The 20,934-nt window shown below is 42.2% G+C and overlaps 1 protein-coding gene across 1 annotated transcript in view; it reads right to left on the reverse strand.

Annotated features, from left to right (window-relative positions):
- The window catches only part of cacna1c (calcium channel, voltage-dependent, L type, alpha 1C subunit), a 309,696-nt gene that overhangs the window by 141,463 nt on the left and 147,299 nt on the right, over positions 1 to 20,934 (reverse strand). Inside the window, exons 10-14 of the mRNA XM_055650124.1 lie at positions 17,728 to 17,815; positions 12,207 to 12,236; positions 7,805 to 7,831; positions 4,584 to 4,744; positions 2,656 to 2,881 (exon numbers count right to left, since the gene is read on the reverse strand). Coding sequence (XP_055506099.1) covers positions 2,656 to 2,881; positions 4,584 to 4,744; positions 7,805 to 7,831; positions 12,207 to 12,236; positions 17,728 to 17,815 — 532 coding nt within the window. The remainder of the gene's footprint in view (positions 1 to 2,655; positions 2,882 to 4,583; positions 4,745 to 7,804; positions 7,832 to 12,206; positions 12,237 to 17,727; positions 17,816 to 20,934) is intronic.

The raw sequence follows: 20,934 nt of genomic DNA on the forward strand, positions 1-20,934 counted from the left end.
AAGTGGGACAGGGGCATAAACCTGATGATCCCAATACACACCTGTTTATCTTGTGTTAGAAAGAACTGCAGATGCTGGTAGAAATCGAAGGTAGACACAACATGCTGGAGTAACTCAGTGGGACAGGCAGCATCTCTGGAGAGAAGGAATGGGTGACGTTTCGGGTCGAGACCCTTCTTCAGACTGACGTCAGGGGAGGGGGCGGGACAAAGATAGAATGTAGAACACAGATGTGGAACATCTTTGTCCCGCCCCCTCCCATGACTCTCAGTCTGAAGAAGGGTCTTGACCCGAAATGTCGCCCATTCCTTCTCTCCAGAGATGCTGCCTCACCCGCTGTGTTACTCCAGCGTTTTGTGTCTGTTACCAGTTTACATGAGTTTATACGACACGTGAAGTTACCTAATCGTTGCTGCACTTGTTCTAAATCACATGATGTTCCTTGAGTTTATTGAACCATATTGGTTGATGGTTAAGCAACACCTTATCACTTCATGGTTTTTAATCTCAATGTAGATATATTGAAGATAGATGAAGATAAACTTCAATATGTCTACATATCTTTAAATCTGGCGTCTTAATCACTCCTGGTTTTAGTGGCTTTGTTTTCATTTTCCTAGCTCGGTTGTTATCCTTCCCCCTCCTACCCCTCCACCTCCCCTTCTTTACCCTACCCCCCTCCCCCACCCCCCCACCCCCCCCCCTTCTCCCCCCACCCCCCCCCTTCTACCCCCCTTCACCCCACCCCTCCTTCACCCACCCCTTCAACCCCCCTTCCCCCTTCACCCCCCCTCTAACCCCCCCTTCACACCCCCTCCTTCTACCCCCCCTTCTACCCCCCCCCCTTTCATCCCCCCCCCCCCTCTCTCGCCCCGTTAAATATCTCTGACACCCTGCCTTTCACTACCTACAAAAAGAGTTATTTTTAAATCTAGTTTTACCTCCCTGGCGTTTCCTTACAAGCTGAGTTACAATTTATTTGCCAGTCTCGTGTGGTTACATTTAGCTGTTTTGTTTTATTAAAGGCGTTATATAATTCCCGAAATCTATAAATTAATTTAAATTAATTTTTCCATTATTCTGCTCTCAAAACAAATGTTGATGCAACTGAGTTTTTATGTCTTAATATAGAATATGTTACGCCATCCATACGTGGTAAATATGTTTGTTTTGAGAGTTTGATCATTTTTTTCAAAGTATGGTCATTTTAAATCTGTAGTTGCCTGATTTTTGTCCATTCCTGTCGAAATATGAAAAATCTAACCCAAAATCTCAAAGAAATTCAATGTAGCTGCAAATTATGTATTAATTCTGCCTAATTTTTCACAAGATTCATTTTTAATTTATGGTCTGGACAAAATAAGTAATGATTTATATCCAGTGAGTGACGTTGGAAATTTCCCTGGTCAATTTGTCCACTCCGACCCAAACCATCCTCTCCCTGGGTTCTTTCCCTTGCAACCGCAGGAAATGCTACACTTGCCCCTTTACCTCTCCCCTCTACTCCATCCAAGGACCCAAACAGTCTTTCCAGGTGAGGCAGAGGTTCATCTGCACCTCCTCCAACCTCATCTACTGCATCCACTGTTCCAGGTGTCAACTTCTCTACATCGGTGAGACCAAGAGCAGGTTCGCCCAACACCTCCGCTCAGTTCGCACTAACCAACCTGATCTCCCGGTGGCTCAGCACTTCAACTCTCCCTCCCATTCCGAATCTGACCTTTCTGTCCTGAGCTTCCCCCATTGCCAGAGTGAGGCCCAGCACAAATTGGAGGAACAGCACCTCATATTTCGCTTGGGTAGTTTACACCCCAGTGGTATGAACATTGACTTCTCTAATTTCAGGTAGTCCTTGCTTTCTCTCTCTTTCCCCTCCCCCTTCCCAGCTCTGCCTTAGCCCACTGTCTCCACCTCTTCCTTTATTTTTCTTCCCCCCCCCCCCCCCCCCCCCCCCCCCCCCCCCCCCCCCCCCCCCGACATCAGTCCGAAGAAGGGTCTCGACCCGAAATGTCGCCTATTTCTTATAATATAACCATATAACCATATAACAATTACAGCACGGAAACAGGCCATCTCGACCCTTCTAGTCCGTGCCGAACACATAATCTCCCCTAGTCCCATATACCTGCGCTCAGACCATAACCCTCCATTCCCTTCCCATCCATATAACTATCCAATTTATTTTTAAATGATAAAAACGAACCTGCCTCCACCACCTTCACTGGAAGCTCATTCCACACAGCTACCACTCTCTGAGTAAAGAAGTTCCCCCTCATGTTACCCCTAAACTTCAGTCCCTTAATTCTCATGTCATGTCCCCTTGTTTGAATCTTCCCTACTCTCAGTGGGAAAAGCTTTTCCACGTCAACTCTGTCTATCCCTCTCATCATTTTAAAAACCTCTATCAAGTCCCCCCTTAACCTTCTGCGCTCCAAAGAATAAAGCCCTAACTTGTTCAACCTTTCGATTTCTTCTCTCCATCTTCTCTCCACACTCACCCACTGAGTTCCTCCAGCATTTTTGTCTACCTTGGAGATTCAATTGTAAGTGATCATAAGTTAATCAGGTTAACACAAGATTCCCAAAGTTACATTTTTCATTCTGGCAAACATTTCTGACAAACATCTCAAAAAGAGAGGGAAGTAAAACTTTTACCTTGTGATTTTAAATATCCGTAAAAGCCTTACACAGCGAAGCACCGAGATACCAAGTGGAGACATAATCTGGGTCTCCACTAGAATGGTCTCGAGAATTCCCCCGCAGACAATGAAGCAGTCAAAGCGATTGAAGAGTGACACAAAATAAGCTTGTAATCCAAGACTGTACATCTTAAGTATCATTTCACCGGTGAAAAGGGCCAAAATAACTTGATTTGCTGTATCTATGAAAGGAATTAAAAACAAAACAATCTTGAATAAACCATCTTCACAATTTTAGACAATAGACAATACACAATAAATAGGTGCCGGAATAGGCCATTTGGCCCTTCGAGCCAGCACCGCCATTCAATGTGATCATGGCTGATCATCCCCAATCAGTATCCCTTTCCTGCCTTCTCCCCATATCCCCTGATTCCGCTATTTCTAAGAGCCCTATCTAGCTCTCGCTTGAAAGCATCCAGAGAACCTGCCTCCACCAGGCAGAGAATTCCACAGACTCACCACTCTCTGTGAGAAAAAGTGTTTCCTCGTCTCCGTTCTAAATGGCTTACTCCTTATTCTTAAACTGTGTGTGGCCCCTGGTTCTGGACTCCCCCCCCCAACATCGGGAACATGACATATTTCTCTGCCATATTTCTAAAATCACTACATTAGAATGAAGTATTATTCCAAAATGTTCCTAGTTTTGGAGTGACTTTATTAATGATTTAGAGTCATAGGTTCAGTATTCAGTATACGGAAACAGGTTCTCCAGCCCAACTCGTCCAAGCCGACCAAGATGCTCATGATTGTTTGAGCACTGACTGAGATCAGTGCAGAGAGCTTGGGCCAATCCAGTCGAATGCTAAACACGCACTTTCTGGAACAAGAACTACAATTTATTTCCCATTTCAAGCTATGTGCAGTAACACCATTATCCCTGTGGTGTCACGGTTAATTTCACATCATTTGGTGTATTTCCTCAGGGTGCCATGAGGAAAATTGCAGACTTTTGGACAATAGACAAAGATATTGAGAATTAAGCAATATTTTGTGGCTTGCTTTCACCACAATTTGTTTCGCAGCAGTCGACTCTTTAGACGACTAATCACAACCAAACGTGCATCACCCCGAGACATGTCGCCTGAATAGTTGTGAGTAGTCGCCCAAGGATCGTATCTTTTTCTGGTCGCCGCTGGTTGAAATTTTTCGGCGACCTGCTGCGGCTAATGACGGGTGCCGGCAAGTCGCCGAAGAAAATCGCGCAAGTGCGACAAGCCATTAAGCAACGAGGCTGCAGTATACTAACTATGGAGATGCCTGATAAAGAGCTGGCTCTTTCAAAAGTATGGTTTCAGAATAAAAGGGTGAATAATAGCAAGTTTTTAATGAGCAAATAGGGACTAACATTATTCAGATCAACAAAGTTAAACATCAGGTTACACAAAAAAGCTGGCAAAACTCAGCGGGTGCAGCAGCATCTATGGAGCGAAGGAAATAGGCAACGTTTCGGGCCGAAACGTTGCCTATTTCCTTCGCTCCATAGATGCTGCTGCATCCGCTGAGTTTCTCCAGCTTTTTTGTGTAACCTTCGATTCTCCAGCATCTGCAGTTCCTTCTTAAACAAAGTTAAACATCATACTGGAAACACATTTTTAGTGTTGTACTTTCATAGTTATCATTTACACCAGGTGTACATGAGAATCCCCAAGAGAAGTCAAGGGCCAAATCACTGGCTGGCTTTATACGAGGTCAGGAAATGGACCCAATGTTGCTCCAATTTGGATTCATCATATTTTCAGATACAGAGAAAGTTTAAGGATATTTCACTTTTATTTTTTGTTTTTTTTTTGGCTTTTTTTTCCAATTTGAAAAAATCTGGAATCAAATCTACAAATCTGGCTACCAGGTTTGCAGTTGTTTTTCATTCAGCTCTTTCCTTACCTTGAACTTGTGAAAGCCAAATGGGCTGTTTGTGGTGTTCTGATGCAATGGTGAGGGTGTTGAGGAATACTAGAAATATCACAAGCCAATAAAACACACTTGACTTCACGCCTGCTCGACATTTCCGCCTGCAAAACCGATTCCATCTCCGCCAATATCGGCTGCAATTAAAAAAAGTGACACTGAGGGTGAAGAAAATATCTTTCGTTGTTTTATTCATTTCATGAACTGTAACATGGTGTTTGGTATGGAGAGAAAAATAATGGGTGCCAGATGTGATGGTAGAAGCAGATATAACAGTGGCATTTAAAAGGCTTCTTGATTGATACATGAATATGTTGGGAATGGACATGGAACAATGCTTATTCCACAGAACGCAATATTTGATTTTAATGCGATATGTAAATTGTTTTACTGGTGAAACTTGGTAACTTATTACAACAACAAATATTATATCCAACTTCATTCACTGCCACATTATGACTGATAACATTTTGAATAAAAAGTGAATCCATAGTTATTGATCCTTCATGCAAGTTATGTCAGAGAAGATTTTATAAGTATATTACCCTGGCAAACTAGCATAATAAGGCAATTGATGATTCTACGAGATGCAAGGAGGGAAGTCTAAGGATTATGTTTTTAAATCTTAGTTTGGCATTGTCAACAGGTCTATAGGTAAGGGAACACAGCCATTACATCCTTAAATCTCAGGTGGATCCTCCAGCATTAATGGTTATGTTCTTGGAGGTATTTTGTGACGGTATGTTGGATGACCCTACTTCAATTAACTAATTAGGAGCATAGGCAGAATTAAGACAAGGATACACACTATTTCCATTGTGGCAATTAGGAAAATATATCTATTTTTAAATCACAGTTAGCAAAAATCTTCCTGCATCTAGCCTGGCCAACCCCTTAAGAATCGATTGTACTCGCTAGAATTTGGAAGATTGAGGGGGGATCTTATAGAAACGTACAAAATTCTTAAGGGGTTGGACAGGCTGGATACAGGAAGATTGTTCCCGATGTTAGGGAAGTCCAGGACAAGGGGTCACAGATTAAGTATAAGGGGGATGTATTTTAGGACCGAGCTGAGATTTTTTGTTTTCACACAGAGAGTGGGAAATCTGTGGAATATTCTGCCACAGAAAGTGTTTGAGGCCAGTTCATTGGCTATATTTAAGAGGGAGTTAGATGTGGCCCTTGTGGCTTAAGGGATCAGGGGGTATGGTGAGAAGGCAGGTACAGGATACTGAGCTGGATGATCAGCCATGATCATATTGAATGGCGGTGCAGGCTCGAAGGGCCAAATGGCCTACTCCTGCACCTATTTTCTATGTTTCTATCAATGTCTAATACAACTGCAACATGACCTCCCAACTTCTATACTCAATATACTGACTGATGAAGGCCAATGTGCCAAATGCCTTTTTGACCACCTTATCTACCTGTGACTCCACCTTCAAGAAACCATGTACCTGTAGTCCTAGATCCCTCTGCTCCACCACTAGATCTGTCTGTTCTTGTATTCATGCTGGAAAGTTGGAAAGAGTCACAGAGAAGTTGCTCTACCTGGAGAGCTGATGATGATGATGCCATTAAGTGGCTTGCTCATCAGTGAGGCATTGCCCCGCTTACTTTGAGTTCTGTGTATACTTATATCACAGCAGGACAGACTCAGAGGATAAATGGCACACAGTTGCTATGCAACGCTGAGCTAAAATTAGCATTCCTGCCACTGGCAGCTGGGAATGCCATTAACTGGAAAAAAATACACACTTGCAAGACATCTTAAAGTTAATTACATACCCAGACTTTTCAACTGCCTTTACATGACTTTACAAGACCATTTTTAACAGTTTGCACAAAATGGCACAAATCACAGTTATTTTATGTGGCATATTTGCAACAAGCTAAAGATGCTTACCACAGTGTCTGTTTATTAACATTAGAACAAAGGTTAGAAGGATAAAGGACACTCGGCTGTTTAATACAGTTAAAGAGACCTTTAAAACATATAATGTAGCTGCACAAGAAGGGAGTGCAGCAGAATAGTAAAAACTGTAGACCGGTTAGCCTGACGTCAGTGCTTGGTAAGATTTTAGAGTCCATTATAAAGGATGAGGTTACAGAGTGCTTAGAAGTTCATGATAAAATAGTCCAAAGTCAGCATGGCTTTGTGAAGGGGAGGTCTTGCTTGACAAATTTGCTGGAATTCGTTGAAGTAAATAGCAGGACAGCCAAAGGAGAGTCAGTAGATGTTGTTTACTTAGATTTTCAGAAAGCCTTTAATAAGGTGCCACACGTCAGGCTGCTAAGGAAGATGAGAGCACACGGTGTCAATGGGCTGATATGAGCATGGATAGCAGTAGGAAGGAGATGATGAGAAATGTATTTAATCAGAGGGTGGTGAATCTGTGGAAATCTTTGCCACAGTAGGCTGTAGGGGCCAAGTCAGTGGATAATTTAAAGGCAGAGATGGATAGATTTTTAATTAGTACAGGTGTCAGAGGTTATGGGGAGAAGGGAGGAGAATGGGATTAGGAGGGAGAGATAGATCAGCCATGATTGAATGGCGGAGTAGACTTGTTGGGCCGAATGGCTTCATTCTCTCATTCATCCTATCGCTTATGACCTTCTGACATTTGGCTATGAATACAAAAATGTAACAGAAACATTTGCAATGAAAATGCCCTTGCTGTAGGGGCTTGTTCCACTATTAGCCGACTAGCTAACCGCTTGCTGCAGTGTTCATGAACAGCTGAAGAATGACTGCGGTTTAGTACATGGTATTCTCAGAGATGAGTACAGTGGATGGCTGACTGAGTTTGGATACATTGAGGAGAGGAAGTAATGAGTGCTGTGTCAAAAATTACTGATCAGAGTAAGGTACCAGTCCAAGAAATGTGGTGTAGATATGCCAAGAGCAGCACACAGAGTCATTAGAGACAAAAATATTGCAAAATAAATAGTCCCAATGCTTGTTGTCTTGTACATCTTTGTCATAGAGTACCAATAACAGAGCAACTCTCCAATTCTGAGACCATACTAGTTGTCGTCAATCTAACCCAGATGCATTATTTTGGTTTTGTTAATATGCTGTGGTTTTGATAAACCAACTATATTTACCATTGTATATGACTTGCAACTTTCAAAGCCGTCTGACAGAAATTATACGAAGAAAATTACGACATGAAATATATTATGTATTGACTGACCTGAACTTGGACTTGGAAATTCTGTGCCTGGAACACAAAATGAAAGATTATGATTGATTTGAGAAGCTGTTGAATTGAAATCTCTGGAATTGATGTTGTTAGTTGAGCGGATTGGATTGCTAGTCTAGAAATGCGAAGTTTCAACTCTGGTCAACAATCAGGAACAGCAGCTGATAACATTTTGCTCGAATAAGAGAAAAACTCTACTTCAAATTCGCAGAAAATGATTTAGGGATATCTGGGCGTTCATTAGAAAGAAATATATAGTTTGCAAATACATGTCTCAGGAGAATTTGAGGTATTTATGTCAGCAACCAGTTTGAAAACTTGTTTGGCCTTTTGAGCCCAGCAAGAGATGATGGAAATGAATGTACAGATTGAGACACTTACTCAGAACAGCTATTTAAAAGTCTGCATATATGCGACAAGAGAACCCACTGGACCGAGGTGCCAAGCTTTACCAATGACTATGGAAGTGATTAACATCTCCTTGAATTTTCCCACCTCAACCATTTTGCAAATTGTCATTCGAGGGATTTCTCACTTGCTATTGTGAAGGCATCATGGCACATCATTAAATACACCAAGGACATCAAGAGGCTATGACAATCAAAGAGCCTCTTGCCATCTGTTATAGACAGGGTGTAATTTACTAAATTAATGAATGCACTACAAACAACATAGAAGGGCTACAGCTTAGAGACAGCACTGCAACAAATACACACTTCATCCACAATAACAGGTTATGTGAAAGTGACGGGAAGAAGTGGCCATGCAGCAAAACCATAGAATATTTAATGTCTTTACTGCATTTGTTAAATTGCCTAATTACCTAAAGAGCCCAATTGGATTATCAGACCTTGTTATGTTAGTTCACAAATCCATTCAATTACCCTTTAAGAACAGTAAACCCATTCCATTCACTTTACTTCACTGCCATCACAAATTTGTTTTGGGGGCAAGTTGGATAATTACAAATGACAGATCTCCAGTCCACATCTCTTAAATAAAAGACGTGTTTAAGAAGGAACTGCAGATGCTGGAAAATCGAAGGTAGACTAAAGTGCTGGAGAAACTCAGCGGGTGCAGCAGCATCTATGGAGCGAAGGAAATAGGCAACGTTTCGGGCCGAAACCCTTCTTCAGATTGATCTTTATAGACGTGTTTGACTGCATAAATTGCCAACATTTTGACCACCCTGCTCACTAGTGATGCTACTTTTTACCTGTACTCCATCTGTTCTACCGCAGAATGGCAGGGGCCTAAGATTCACTGTGAAAGTCCTGCCCCCGGTATGACTTCACCAAACCTCAACATCTTGCACTTATCCAAGTTATCCAAGCTGGGATGTAATGTTAAAATTGTACAAGACATTGGTGAGACCAAATCTGGAGTATGGTGTACAATTTTGGTCGCCCAATTATAGGAAGGATGTCAACAAAATAGAGAGAGTACAGAGGAGATTTACTAGAATGTTGCCTGGGTTTCAACAACTAAGTTACAGAGATAGGTTGAATAAGTTAGGTCTTTATTCTCTGGAGCGCAGAAGGTTAAGGGGGGACTTGATAGAGGTCTTTAAAATGATGAGAGGGATAGACAGAGTTGATGTGGACCAGCTTTTCCCTTTGAGAATAGGGAAGATTCTAACAAGAGGACATGACTTCAGAATTAAGGGACAGAAGTTTAGGGGTAATATGAGAGGGAACTTCTTTACTCAGAGAGTGGTAGCGGTGTGGAATGAGCTTCCAGTGGAAGTAGTGGAGGCAGGTTCATTGGTATCATTTAAAAATAAATTGGATAGGCATATGGATGAGAAGGGAATGGAGGGTTATGGTATGAGTGCAGGCAGGTGGGACTAAGGGAAAAAAAGTTGTTCGGCACGGACTTGTAGGGCCGAGATGGCCTGTTTCCGTGCTGTAATTGTTATATGGTTATATGGTTATATGGTAAAATATGATTAGCCATTCATCTACCCACTCACCCAGCTGATCAAGATCGTGCTGTAATACTCGATGACCTGCTTTACTATCTACGATACTTCCTGTTTTGTGTCATCTGCAAACTTACTAATCATGCCCAGTACCTTCTCATCCAAATCATTGGTATAGAGGGCAAATAACAATGGGCCCGGTGGCAACGTCAATGCACGCCACCAGCCACAGGCCTCCAGTCTGAAAAACAACCTTTCATCATCACCCTCTTCTTCCTACCATCAAGCCAATGATGTATCTAATTTAGACACAAAAAGCTGAAGTAACTCAGCGGGACAGGCAGCATCTCTGGGGAGAAGGAATGGGTGATGTTTCGGGTCGAGACCCTTCTTCAGTATCTCTCTCTGGATCTCACGCAATCTAACCGCCTGCAGAACCTTATCAAAGGCCTTGGGAGGGATCTGCTGTAATATCTTGTTTTACATCTTGCAACATTGTCTGCAACTTTGAGCAACTTAGAAAGGTCTAAATACTATCAGAGTCATAGACAGAGCCAAGAATATAAAACAATTGCAATTCACTGCAAAAAAGTCGATAATCCCTTTAAATAACACGGGTAGGATAGATCTTTTCTGTTGCATAATCTCTTCTGTTTCATTAAATGTTTCAAAGGTCTTTTATTGTCACGTGGACCAATTAAGGTACAGTGATATTTGTATTACATTAACTGTTGTGAATTGGCAACCCCAAAATCAGGTACTCAGCTGGCGATATCACTTAACATGTTTATACTCGGCACTAGATGGGGCTTTAAACTGGGGGGGGGGGGGGGGGGGGGGGGGGGGGGGGGGGGGGGGGGGGGGGGGGGGGGGGGGGGGGGGGGGGGGGTCCAAAATGATAGTTCTGGGGCCAAAGAGACATACTTCCTCCTGGAAGTATCTTTGTTGATAGCAACAGTCTCATCATTGTGAGCTTGTGAGTATGTGCACATGCATGTCTAGGGCATTTTGGTGATCAAATGTCGAGAGCTATCAATGTTAATTTAGCTCTAAATAGATAGACTTTTTACTGAGGCAAGGAGTCAAGTTGTAAGCATTCAGTTGTCAAATTCAACTGTTTTTTCCAATTGTTCGGAAACTTCTCAGTAGTTTCTGTAACATATTATTAATCTTGAACTTTCAGAAAACTGAATTCCGCAATGGGAATTTTACATCGAGATGCTTTTTGTTTAATAAACAGAAGAAGAGAATAATTTCAATTTTTGAGGCTTCCACGGAAATGCATTTCCAAATCGTCGACAAATTCTCAGAGTGAGGCCACAATTTAAAACGTGTTATGTTCATCACAAGGATATTGTCAAGTACAAGTGGAATGTACTGTCTGATGGGGCAAATCGTCTTGAAAATGAATGCTTTAAAATGTAGTATAGTGTAGCTGGGTGTGTGGTGGGCAGCATAAATGGCTACATCACATCACTGGACATATGTGCTTTGTGCACTTAATCTAAAGTGGGAAACAGAGTCAACATCTAACTAATTTTAATATAATGTTGGCATATGCTTGGTCTATTTGCCACTCTGACTGAGAGGAAACTAGTGCACATTTAAAACATTCTTTATTGTAAACATAACAAACTTTGCTGTTTTTTCTGACATTTTTTGGATTCATCAAGGACTTCACTGAGATGTTACTTGAATTTCTCTTGTTTCATGAATGCCACAAGATCAGAATTAATATTACCACAAATGTAACTAGGTAGTGATTGCAGTCAGTGATTGACAGACAAAGCATGTTCTTTAACGCTTCATAATAATAAAAATGCTGGGAAGATTCAGGAGGACAGGCAGCATCTGTGGAGTGAGTATAAGAGTTAATAGCCCTGTCCCACGATACGAGTTAATTCCAAGAGCTCTCCCGAGTTTGCCCCGATTCGAACATGAAGATTTACGGTAATGGCCACTTGTCGGTACTCAGGGCTCTCGTGGACATGTTGAAAAATCTTCACGAGTCTTCCCGTGCTTACCTGCCGTTAGCGAGTCTTCCCGTGCTTACCTGCCGTTAGCGAGTCTTCCCGAGTACCTGCCGATAGCGTTACGAGCCGCTAAGTGATGTCCCCGAGCTCCGACGTACCCGCTATGTTCATTCTCCGTGCTTACCACGAGTTTGATTTTTTTAAAACTCGGGAGAGCTCTTGGAATGAACTCGTACCGTGGGACAGGGCTTTTAATGTTTATTGCCTGATATGCGTTGTCAGTTCTGATTCACTCTGGTGCTTGACCTTCCGAGTATTACCAACATTTTCTATTTTAATTTCGGGTTGACGGCATCAGCATTTTAAAAAGAATGTTCTTAATAGCACTGTCAAAGGTAACAGTTTTAAGTATGAAAATTATTTAAAAAGCAACGAAGGACCCTGCTCTGCCATTAGGTTAATTAGTTAACTTGCATATCAGGAGTTTGTTCAGGTTTACCTCAGTTGATGCACAGCCACCTGCAGCAACCTTGAGAGAGAGAGGGAGAGAGAGAGAGGGTGTGGAAAAAACAACAATTAAAGCAAATAAAGAGGCATAAATACGACACACACACGGACGTTAGAAACTGTAACCCGGATAAAGAGATGGAGAAAATAATACCAGAGAGAATGGGCAAAGAAAAGAATGAAAAAATGAAAGACTTGAACTTAATAACAAAAAACAAATGAGTATAATATAAACTGGCAAACATTGCAGGCCGAGGCCACATGAGAATTAAGCACACACTTGTTTTCATTGTGGGCTTGAATTTTCCTCACATAACGTCAACAACACAAAACAAAGATGGCTGCTGCCAAGTTGAAATCTTCCTCAAATGTCATGAAGAATATTGTAAGAGAGAAAATGTAGCTGCCGTCTGACACACAACAATCATCTGAAGTGCGAGTGTAAACGTCACCGATCTGAAAAAAACAAGTTCTTAACTACAACCAGACGGTGTTCTTTGTCCTCGCTGAGAAGTAACCTCAATAACTTTAATCACAATCTTGGCCGCTACGCCCAAGGTCAGGGGCACGGTCATTTTCTAGCCCCCAGGATCATTTTAGCTGATGCCGCTGCTGCTGATCTCTGCACCTTGTCTCAGTTTGACACTTACTGCTGAATAAAGAAAGTTATGCAAACACGTTGATCAAGGAGAGGAGTCTTTATCTGGTTTTCCATCGGAATCAAGGGCAAGGGAGAGCCAAGTGTCAAGAGAGTTTTATTGTCATGTGTCCCAGATACACACCAACATTCGTACTTGCAGCAGCTCGACAGAATATGTAAACATAGTACACTGTAAGCAATATAATAAGAGAAAAAAAAAGTTCAGTGTGTGTATATACACATACTCACAAGTACACACACATATCCTACGACCATGACCTTAATATCACAGCACCAAACCTTAATATCAAACACCATTTCTGATTTTATTACTTCATGCTCTCTGCCCTCTAAAGCCTCCAACCTTATCGTTCCCCAGCCCTGATTTTGTCTTCTCCCCAAAATCCACAAACAGAACTGTCCTGGCAGACCCATAGTTTCTGCTTGTTCATGTCCCACCGAATTAATTTCCACATACCTCAACTCCATCCTATCCCCTCTGGTCCAATCCCTCCCTACTATGTCCAAGACACCTCACACACTCTTCGTCCGTTTTCCAGGCCCCCATTCCCTCATCTTTACCATGGATGTTCAGTCACTCTACACCTCCATCCCCCCCACCAGGAAGGCCTTAAAGCCCTCCGTTTCTTCCTCGAACCCGGCTACTAATACTCTCCTCCACCTAGCAGAGCTGGTCCTTACACCCTCAACAGCTTCTCCTTCAATCCGCCCACTTCCTCCAAATCCAGGGCGTAGCTATGGGCACACGCATGGGCCTCAGCAGCGCCCGCCACTTTGGAGGGTACGTCGAACAATCCCAGTTCCAGGCGCACACTAGCCCTAATCCGAACTCTACCTCCGCTACATTGACGACTGCATTGGTGCCACCTCCTGCACCCATGCAGAACTCACTGACTTCATCAACTTCACCACTAATTTCCATCCTGTACTCAAATTCACTTGGACCATCTCCCTACCGTTTCTGGATCTCACCGTCTCCATTACAGGAGACAGACTATTGACTGACATCTACTACAAACCTACTGATTTCCAAAGGTATCTAGACTACACTTCTTCCCACCCTGCTTCCTGTAAAGATTCTATCCCCTACTCCCAATTCTTCCGTCTACGCCGCATCTGCACCCAGGATGCGACTTTCCATACTAGATCATCGGAGATGTCCTCATTCTTTAGAAAACGGGGGCTCCCCTCTTCCATTATAGATGAGGCTCTCACTAGGGTCTCCTCGATATCCCGCAGCTCAGCCCTTGCTCCTCCACAATCGTAACAAGGACAGAATCCCTCTTGTCCTCACCTTCCACCCCATCAGACGACGATTACAGCATACAATCCTCCAACACTTTTGCCACCTCCAACGTGTCAACTTCTGTACATCGGCGCGACCAAGCGCAGGCTCAGCGATTGTTTCGCTGAAGACCTCCGCTCAGTCCGCCTTAACCTCCCTGATATCCTAGTTGCTCAGCTCTTTAACTCCTCCTCCCATTCCCAATCTGACATTTTTGTCCTGGGCCTCCTCCATTGTCAAAGTGAGGCCCAGCGCAAAATGGAGGAACAGCATCTCCAGTGTCAGTTTTTCGGAGCCCCGCACGATGTCGGGTCCAGCCCCGCACAACTCCATACGGCTCCGGCGATCAAAGTGGGACTGGCCACGCGAGGCCGTATGGCTCAAGCCACCACGTTAGGTCACGCTCGCCGCTGGTGGGACAGGCCCTTTACTTAACCTAAATTTCCAATTCTCAATTCAATTTCTCCAACTCAGGAGAAGATTATGGTGGTGTCTGTCGCGGGATTTGCTGGATCTTGGTGACTGGTGGTGATGTTCACTTGGTTATGGTTTTACTGGCAGCTTTGGTGGCTTTTACAGCAAGTTCTTTCTTATAAACCGCCTTGATTACACTCACAGCCTCCGTCTGTCTCATGTCATGGATAGCAAACATAGAAACATAGAAAATAGGTGCAGGAGGAGGCCATTCGGCCCTTCGAACCAGCACCGCCATTCATTGTGATCATGGCTGATCGTCCCCCATCAATAACCAGTGCCTGCCTTCTCCCCATATCCCTTGACTCCACTAGCCCCTAGAGCTCTATCTAACTCTCTCTTAAATCCATCCAGTGATTTGGCCTCCACTGCCCACTGTGGCAGGGAATTCCACAAATTAACAACTCTCTGGGTGAAAAAGTTTTTTCTCACCTCAGTCTTAAATGACCTCCCCTTTATTCTAAGAAGTTACTGTCAAAGCTGCCACAGACAGACATAAAAACAGCTTTTTTCCACGAGTAGTAGCTCTACTCAATAACCAAAAATCTGTAGCCTCCTTTTGCTCTGGTATTTTATTTAATTCACACGTTTAATCAATAATGTTTTATTATTAATGTTTAATGTTTTATGCGTCATTCCTAACTGTCATTGTATGTCATGTTGTCACTTGCGGGCGGAGCACCAAGGCAAATTCCTTGTATGTGAATACTTGGCCAATAAACTTATTCATTCATTCAAAATCTCTCAGGCTGTCACATCTGTCCTGTTTTGACGTGTTCATAACTTAACGGGGTGAGTATTCCAATTTGCTCCATTTGTCCAAATTTTATTGTGTTTTGTAAATTGGCAATGTTTCTTGATTACCCTTGGAAAGTTGGAAAATACTATGAAATTGTGAAATAAGCAGATGCAAAACTGATAAATATTGCTGTGTATGATATTTTTTCAAATACATTATTTTTTTGAAGGAAAAGCAGATAATATTTTATTTCAAAACAAATTGCAGCCTGATATCAGAAACTCAGAGTCTGTTTCATATGTCACACAGAATGTACAGTTGTGTATGTTTACAGAATTAACCTGTTCCTTGCCCTGTCAGTTTAAAACATTTCGTACTATACATGGGTTGAGAACAATAACTTTGTAATAGAGCAGGTTAGGCGGTGAACTGTGCCTCTGTCATTCATATGGGTCGTAATTGCTGTGCCTTGCTTGGATAATGATATACCAGTTGCCAGTTGAACATGGGGTATGAAGCCACAAGATTTCCTGCAAGACCTTCTGATAAAAGAGGCGTTAGTTATGACAAGACCGCGCCAAGCGTTTAGACAGCAGGAGGGCATCAGATTTGTTTTTTGGATATTAATGGGGAGAGAGAAAACATGGGGTTCACAGACCAAAGTGGCTCTGAGGTAACGGATCACCCATGATCTGATTGAATGCCAAAGTAGACATGAGAAATGACAAAGTTGCTTCTATTTCCTGTGATATGTAAAATCTCAGTTCCTCACATGACACTGTGTACCTGACATCCTCATGAATACACACACTCAAAGACGACCCACCGCTGCATCCGCAGCCTGTAATTTGGAACATCTGACCACCTGGCACTGTTCCTAATGCCTGCTTACTAGCAGAAACTGGAGCGGGTAGATCCAGGACAGAAAGTCATACAGCGCTGGTCTGCAGAAACAGGTGAGATCCTCCATGACAGCTTCGAGTCAACATTAATAGCAAGTGGCAAAGTGATCCCATCACAGCTCCATGGTTGAAGTCACAACATGAAGTACATGGACTACCTTTGGGGGGAAAAAACATTGAAATGCAAACTACTCATCCCATTCTCTTACGCTGCGTTTCACAGCGTTCCTTGATGACCCTTGGCGGGGTTTTCCTGGCTGAGACCCACATTTTACACATCTGTCTTCACACATCTGCCCTTCCATCAATGCCCTATTCGAATGTTCCTTGCCATGCTGTTAAGAACCTTGCAAAGTAGAATGGTGATGTTGCAGAAATCCATGGTCAAGGTATGGTTCCTCAGCTCAAGCTACTCTATCTCCAATGGGTTTGTGTAACTTCAAAGATGTGTAGAAGCACCAAATATTAATTGAATTAAAACAACATCAAATAATATTTTACCTGCACACAGTTGACGACCCCTTCAAATAGAAAGAGAAACATAAGCTGCTAGTTATTTGACCTGAAACTTTAATGCAGCTTCCTGTTGCACAGATAATGCCTGATCTGAGTATTTCTGGCATTTTCAATTTTTTATTTCCGGAATCCAGTGACCACTATATGATGCTCTTGTATTCCTTCAAATAGTATTGGATGAGGTTCCATTCTGCTGCTTAACTTGTACGAGACGAGCACACCTTCAGCTGCCTCACTGAACTCAAATCTGTACATGTTTGCACTAAATCAGCACCAGAACCTAACTGGCATCTTGCACTTAGTTCCAGTGGATGTTAGGATTCATGTGGTAATTCTCTAGCCATTATGGTGAGTGATGTAGCCGGATGCCAGATTGAAAAAAAATCATTTAGATGCACACTCCTCCGACCATGAACATAATGCCATTATATCCATCACACCTGCCCATGCCATTGAGAAAAATGCCAATCTCTTTGAGTATAAATTGCATTATGCCACAATTGTGTGTGCATTAAAAACTGATTTGCAAGACTCACTTCTGCTCAGTGGTGGTTGCATTTAAATCACAAATTAGGTTCCCATTATCAACAGTCCTTTATAAACATAGTTTTTACTTTTGTGATGGAGGAAAAGTAATTATTAAAGGATATTTGATGTTAAACTGAAACAAAATGCAGCAGTTGTATAAAATATTAATTTGAGAATTGGTTCTGACCAATTTAAGTTGCTAAATCTACACAGTTTCAGATTTGTAATCACACTCAAAAAGTCAATTGCCCAATAAAGGAGTATGATAAACTCTCCCATCTGAGGTAGCAAAGACATTTAGTAAAGAGGAGTTATACCTAGTTTACAGTTATTGTATTAACTAGACCTGGAGGCATATTTTCTGGTCCCTGCTAATCCAACAGCATCACATGCAAGACAAAACCTTACCCAAGTCTAGCACAGCAATTCAAATCTTCTAATTCTGCACCAGCCGCATTCTCATTGTTCACAGATTCACTTTCACTGGGCATGCTCACTATATAGACGTTAGGAGATAAAATAAAGAACAAAATCCATTAAATCAAAGCATGTATTTTTTTCATCAAAAATAATCAAAACCATGCAACAGAATAATTTGACCCAAATTATATCCAGCATATATCCAGTAAATATTATAACTTTCCTGTAAAAGCCATAATTCTGTCAAACTTTAAACTGAAGGTGTAAAGGGTTTCTGTGAGTGATTCGCAAGCAACAAATTACAGGCAGAAATATAATTGAAAGTTTGAACAGGTTTGATGTTAACTTCATCTGAATGATTCCAATTAATCCCACTGACATATTCAGATGATAATTGAAAATACTTGTAAATCTGTTAAAATCACAAATACACAAATGTCAAGAACACACGTTACAAGCCTATTGTTACAGACGCTACATTTATATTTATTATAATTCTTCTCATTCAGAAAAATGCCAATCTTATCAAGTATAAATTGTTTTATGCCATAATTGGGGTGTTCGTTAAAAACTGATTTGAATATACTTAGACTGAAAGCTCACTTCTGCTTAGTGGTGGTTGCATTTAAATCACAAATTAGGATCCCATTATCAACAGTCCTTTATAAAAATTGGTTTTATTTTTGTGAAGGAGGAAAAGTAATTACTGAAGGATATTTTATGTTAAACTAAATCAGCAGTTGCATAATATATTCATTTGAGATTTAAAAAAATGGTACTGGGAAATTTAACTTGTTAAATCTACAAAGTTTAAGATTTATAATCACACTCAATAAGTCTAATGTCCAATAAATTAGTATGAGAAACTCTCCCTTCAGAGATAGAAAACACATTTAGTAAAGAGGAGTTATACCTTAAGGGGTTGGACAGGCTAGATGCAGGAAGATTGTTCCCGATGTTGGGGAAGTCCAGAACAAGGGGGTCACAGCTTAAGGATAAGGGGGAAATCTTTTAGGACCGAGATGGGAAAAACATTTTTCACACAGAGAGTGGTGAATCTCTGGAATTCTCTGCCGCAGATGGCAGTTGAGGCCAGTTCATTGGCTATATTTAAGAGAGAGTTAGATGTGGCCCTTGTGGCTAAAGGGATCATGGGGTATGGAGAGAAGGCAGGTACGGGATACTGAGTTGGATGATCAGCCATGATCATATTGAATGGCGGTGCAGGCTCGAAGGGCCGAATGGCCTACTCCTGCACCTAATTTCTATGTTTCCATGTTTCTATGTTGCAGTTATTGTATTAACTGGACTTGGAGGCATATTTCCTGGCCCCTGCTAACCCAACAGTGTTACATGTACATTTAGTCTTTCTCCAGTTTTTCTCCAGCAAGCTAAGTCTTTCATTAATTTGATATCTCCCATGTTTGTGGTCGTGTGTGCCCCTATAGAACAGCTCATAAAGCACCGAGTCCTTTGTTGCACAGTAGAATGAGTGAGATGAGTATCGACAAAGACCAATGCATCCTTTCCAAATGTTTCTGCAAATACCCACATTGGGAGGAAATGGATCACTTCTTCATTTTCAACACAACCTCTTTGAGAGTGGTGTTGGGAATCTGGTTGCCTGAACTTCCTTTCCTCGATCTCAAAGAATTTAAATGACTGCAAATGGGGAAATGTGGACCACCTACTAATTCGGTGGCCACACAACGTCTATCCATTCCCTTCGAAATGAATACAATTCTCAGGAGCAATGGCTTGCTGGCTGTTAAGAGGGGCTGGAATGGTTTATATCCACTAGAACAGGGGTTCCCAACCTGTTCCGTCCCGTTTACCCCAGGCAACTTTAATAACACATAGCAATGTTATTTCACTTATTGATGAACAACAAATGATGAACAGAGTGTTCAAGAAGGAACTGCAGATGCTGGAAAATCGAAGGTACACAAATATGCTGGAGAAACTCAGCGGGTGCAGCAGCATCTATGGAGCGAAGGAAATAGGCAACGTTTCGGCCCGAAACCCTGAAGGAAATAGGCAATGTTTCGGCCCGAAACCCTGAAGGAAATAGGCAACGTTTCGGCCCGAAACCCTGAAGGAAATAGGCAACGTTTCGGGCCGAAACCCTTCCGGGTTTCGGCCCGAAACGTTGCCTATTTCCTTCACTCCATAGATGCTGCTGCACCCGCTGAGTTTCTCCAGCATTTTTGTGTACCTAATGATGAACAGATATCAGTATACCAGAACCAAACAGAGTCAGTCAATGAGAAAAAATATGTACGAGTCCAGAATCAACAAATTTACCCCCTGGGTAGGTGACATTTATCCCCTGGGGGTACATTTACCCCAGTTTGGGAACCTTTGCTCTAGAAGTATATAGTTATTTGTGCAGCTGGCAGCATGACAGAACAATAAGAAAAGGCATCAACGTCCTTATCGACAAGTAGCAATTTTTTCCGTCGGAACAAGATGAGCAAAAACTATTAAAATAGAATCGATTTACATTGAATAGATTCATTTTTTTCACCTCATTAGCAGCAACCACCACCACAAATGACAAAAGGTGTCAGCAGTTCTTAGGCCTACAGGAGCCCCACCCCCTACACACATTCCAAAATAGATAAACATCTCATCCTGTTGTATTGGCCTCCACACTTCAATAGACAATAGACAATAGGTGCAGGAGGAGGCCATTCAGCCCTTTGAGCCAGCACCACCATTTTCCTCATCTCCGCTCTAAATGGCTCACCCATTATAGAAACATAGAAATTAGGTGCAGGAGTAGGCCATTCGGCCCTTCGAGCCTGCACCGTCATTCAATATGATCATGGCTGATCATCCAACTCAGTATCGTGTACCTGCCTTCTCTCCATACCCCCTGATCCCTTTAGCCACAAGGGCCACATCTAACTCCCTCTTAAATATAGCCAATGAACCAGCCTCGACTACCTTCTGTGGCAGAGAATTCCAGAGATTCACCACTCTCTGTGTGAAAAATGTTTTCTCATCTCGGTCCAAAAGATTTCCCCCTTATCCTTAAACTGTGACCCCTTGTTCTGGACTTCCCCAACATCGGGAACAATCTTCCTGCATCTAGCCTGTCCAACCCCTTAATTATTCAACTGATGAAACCCCTTTGCCTTTGTGTTTCACTACAAGTCAAATAAGTCTAAGCGAGAGATAGGAAAGGCTTGA

This window comes from Leucoraja erinacea, chromosome 19 (genome assembly GCF_028641065.1).
Source record: "Leucoraja erinacea ecotype New England chromosome 19, Leri_hhj_1, whole genome shotgun sequence".
NCBI classification, from domain to species: Eukaryota; Metazoa; Chordata; class Chondrichthyes; order Rajiformes; family Rajidae; genus Leucoraja; species Leucoraja erinaceus.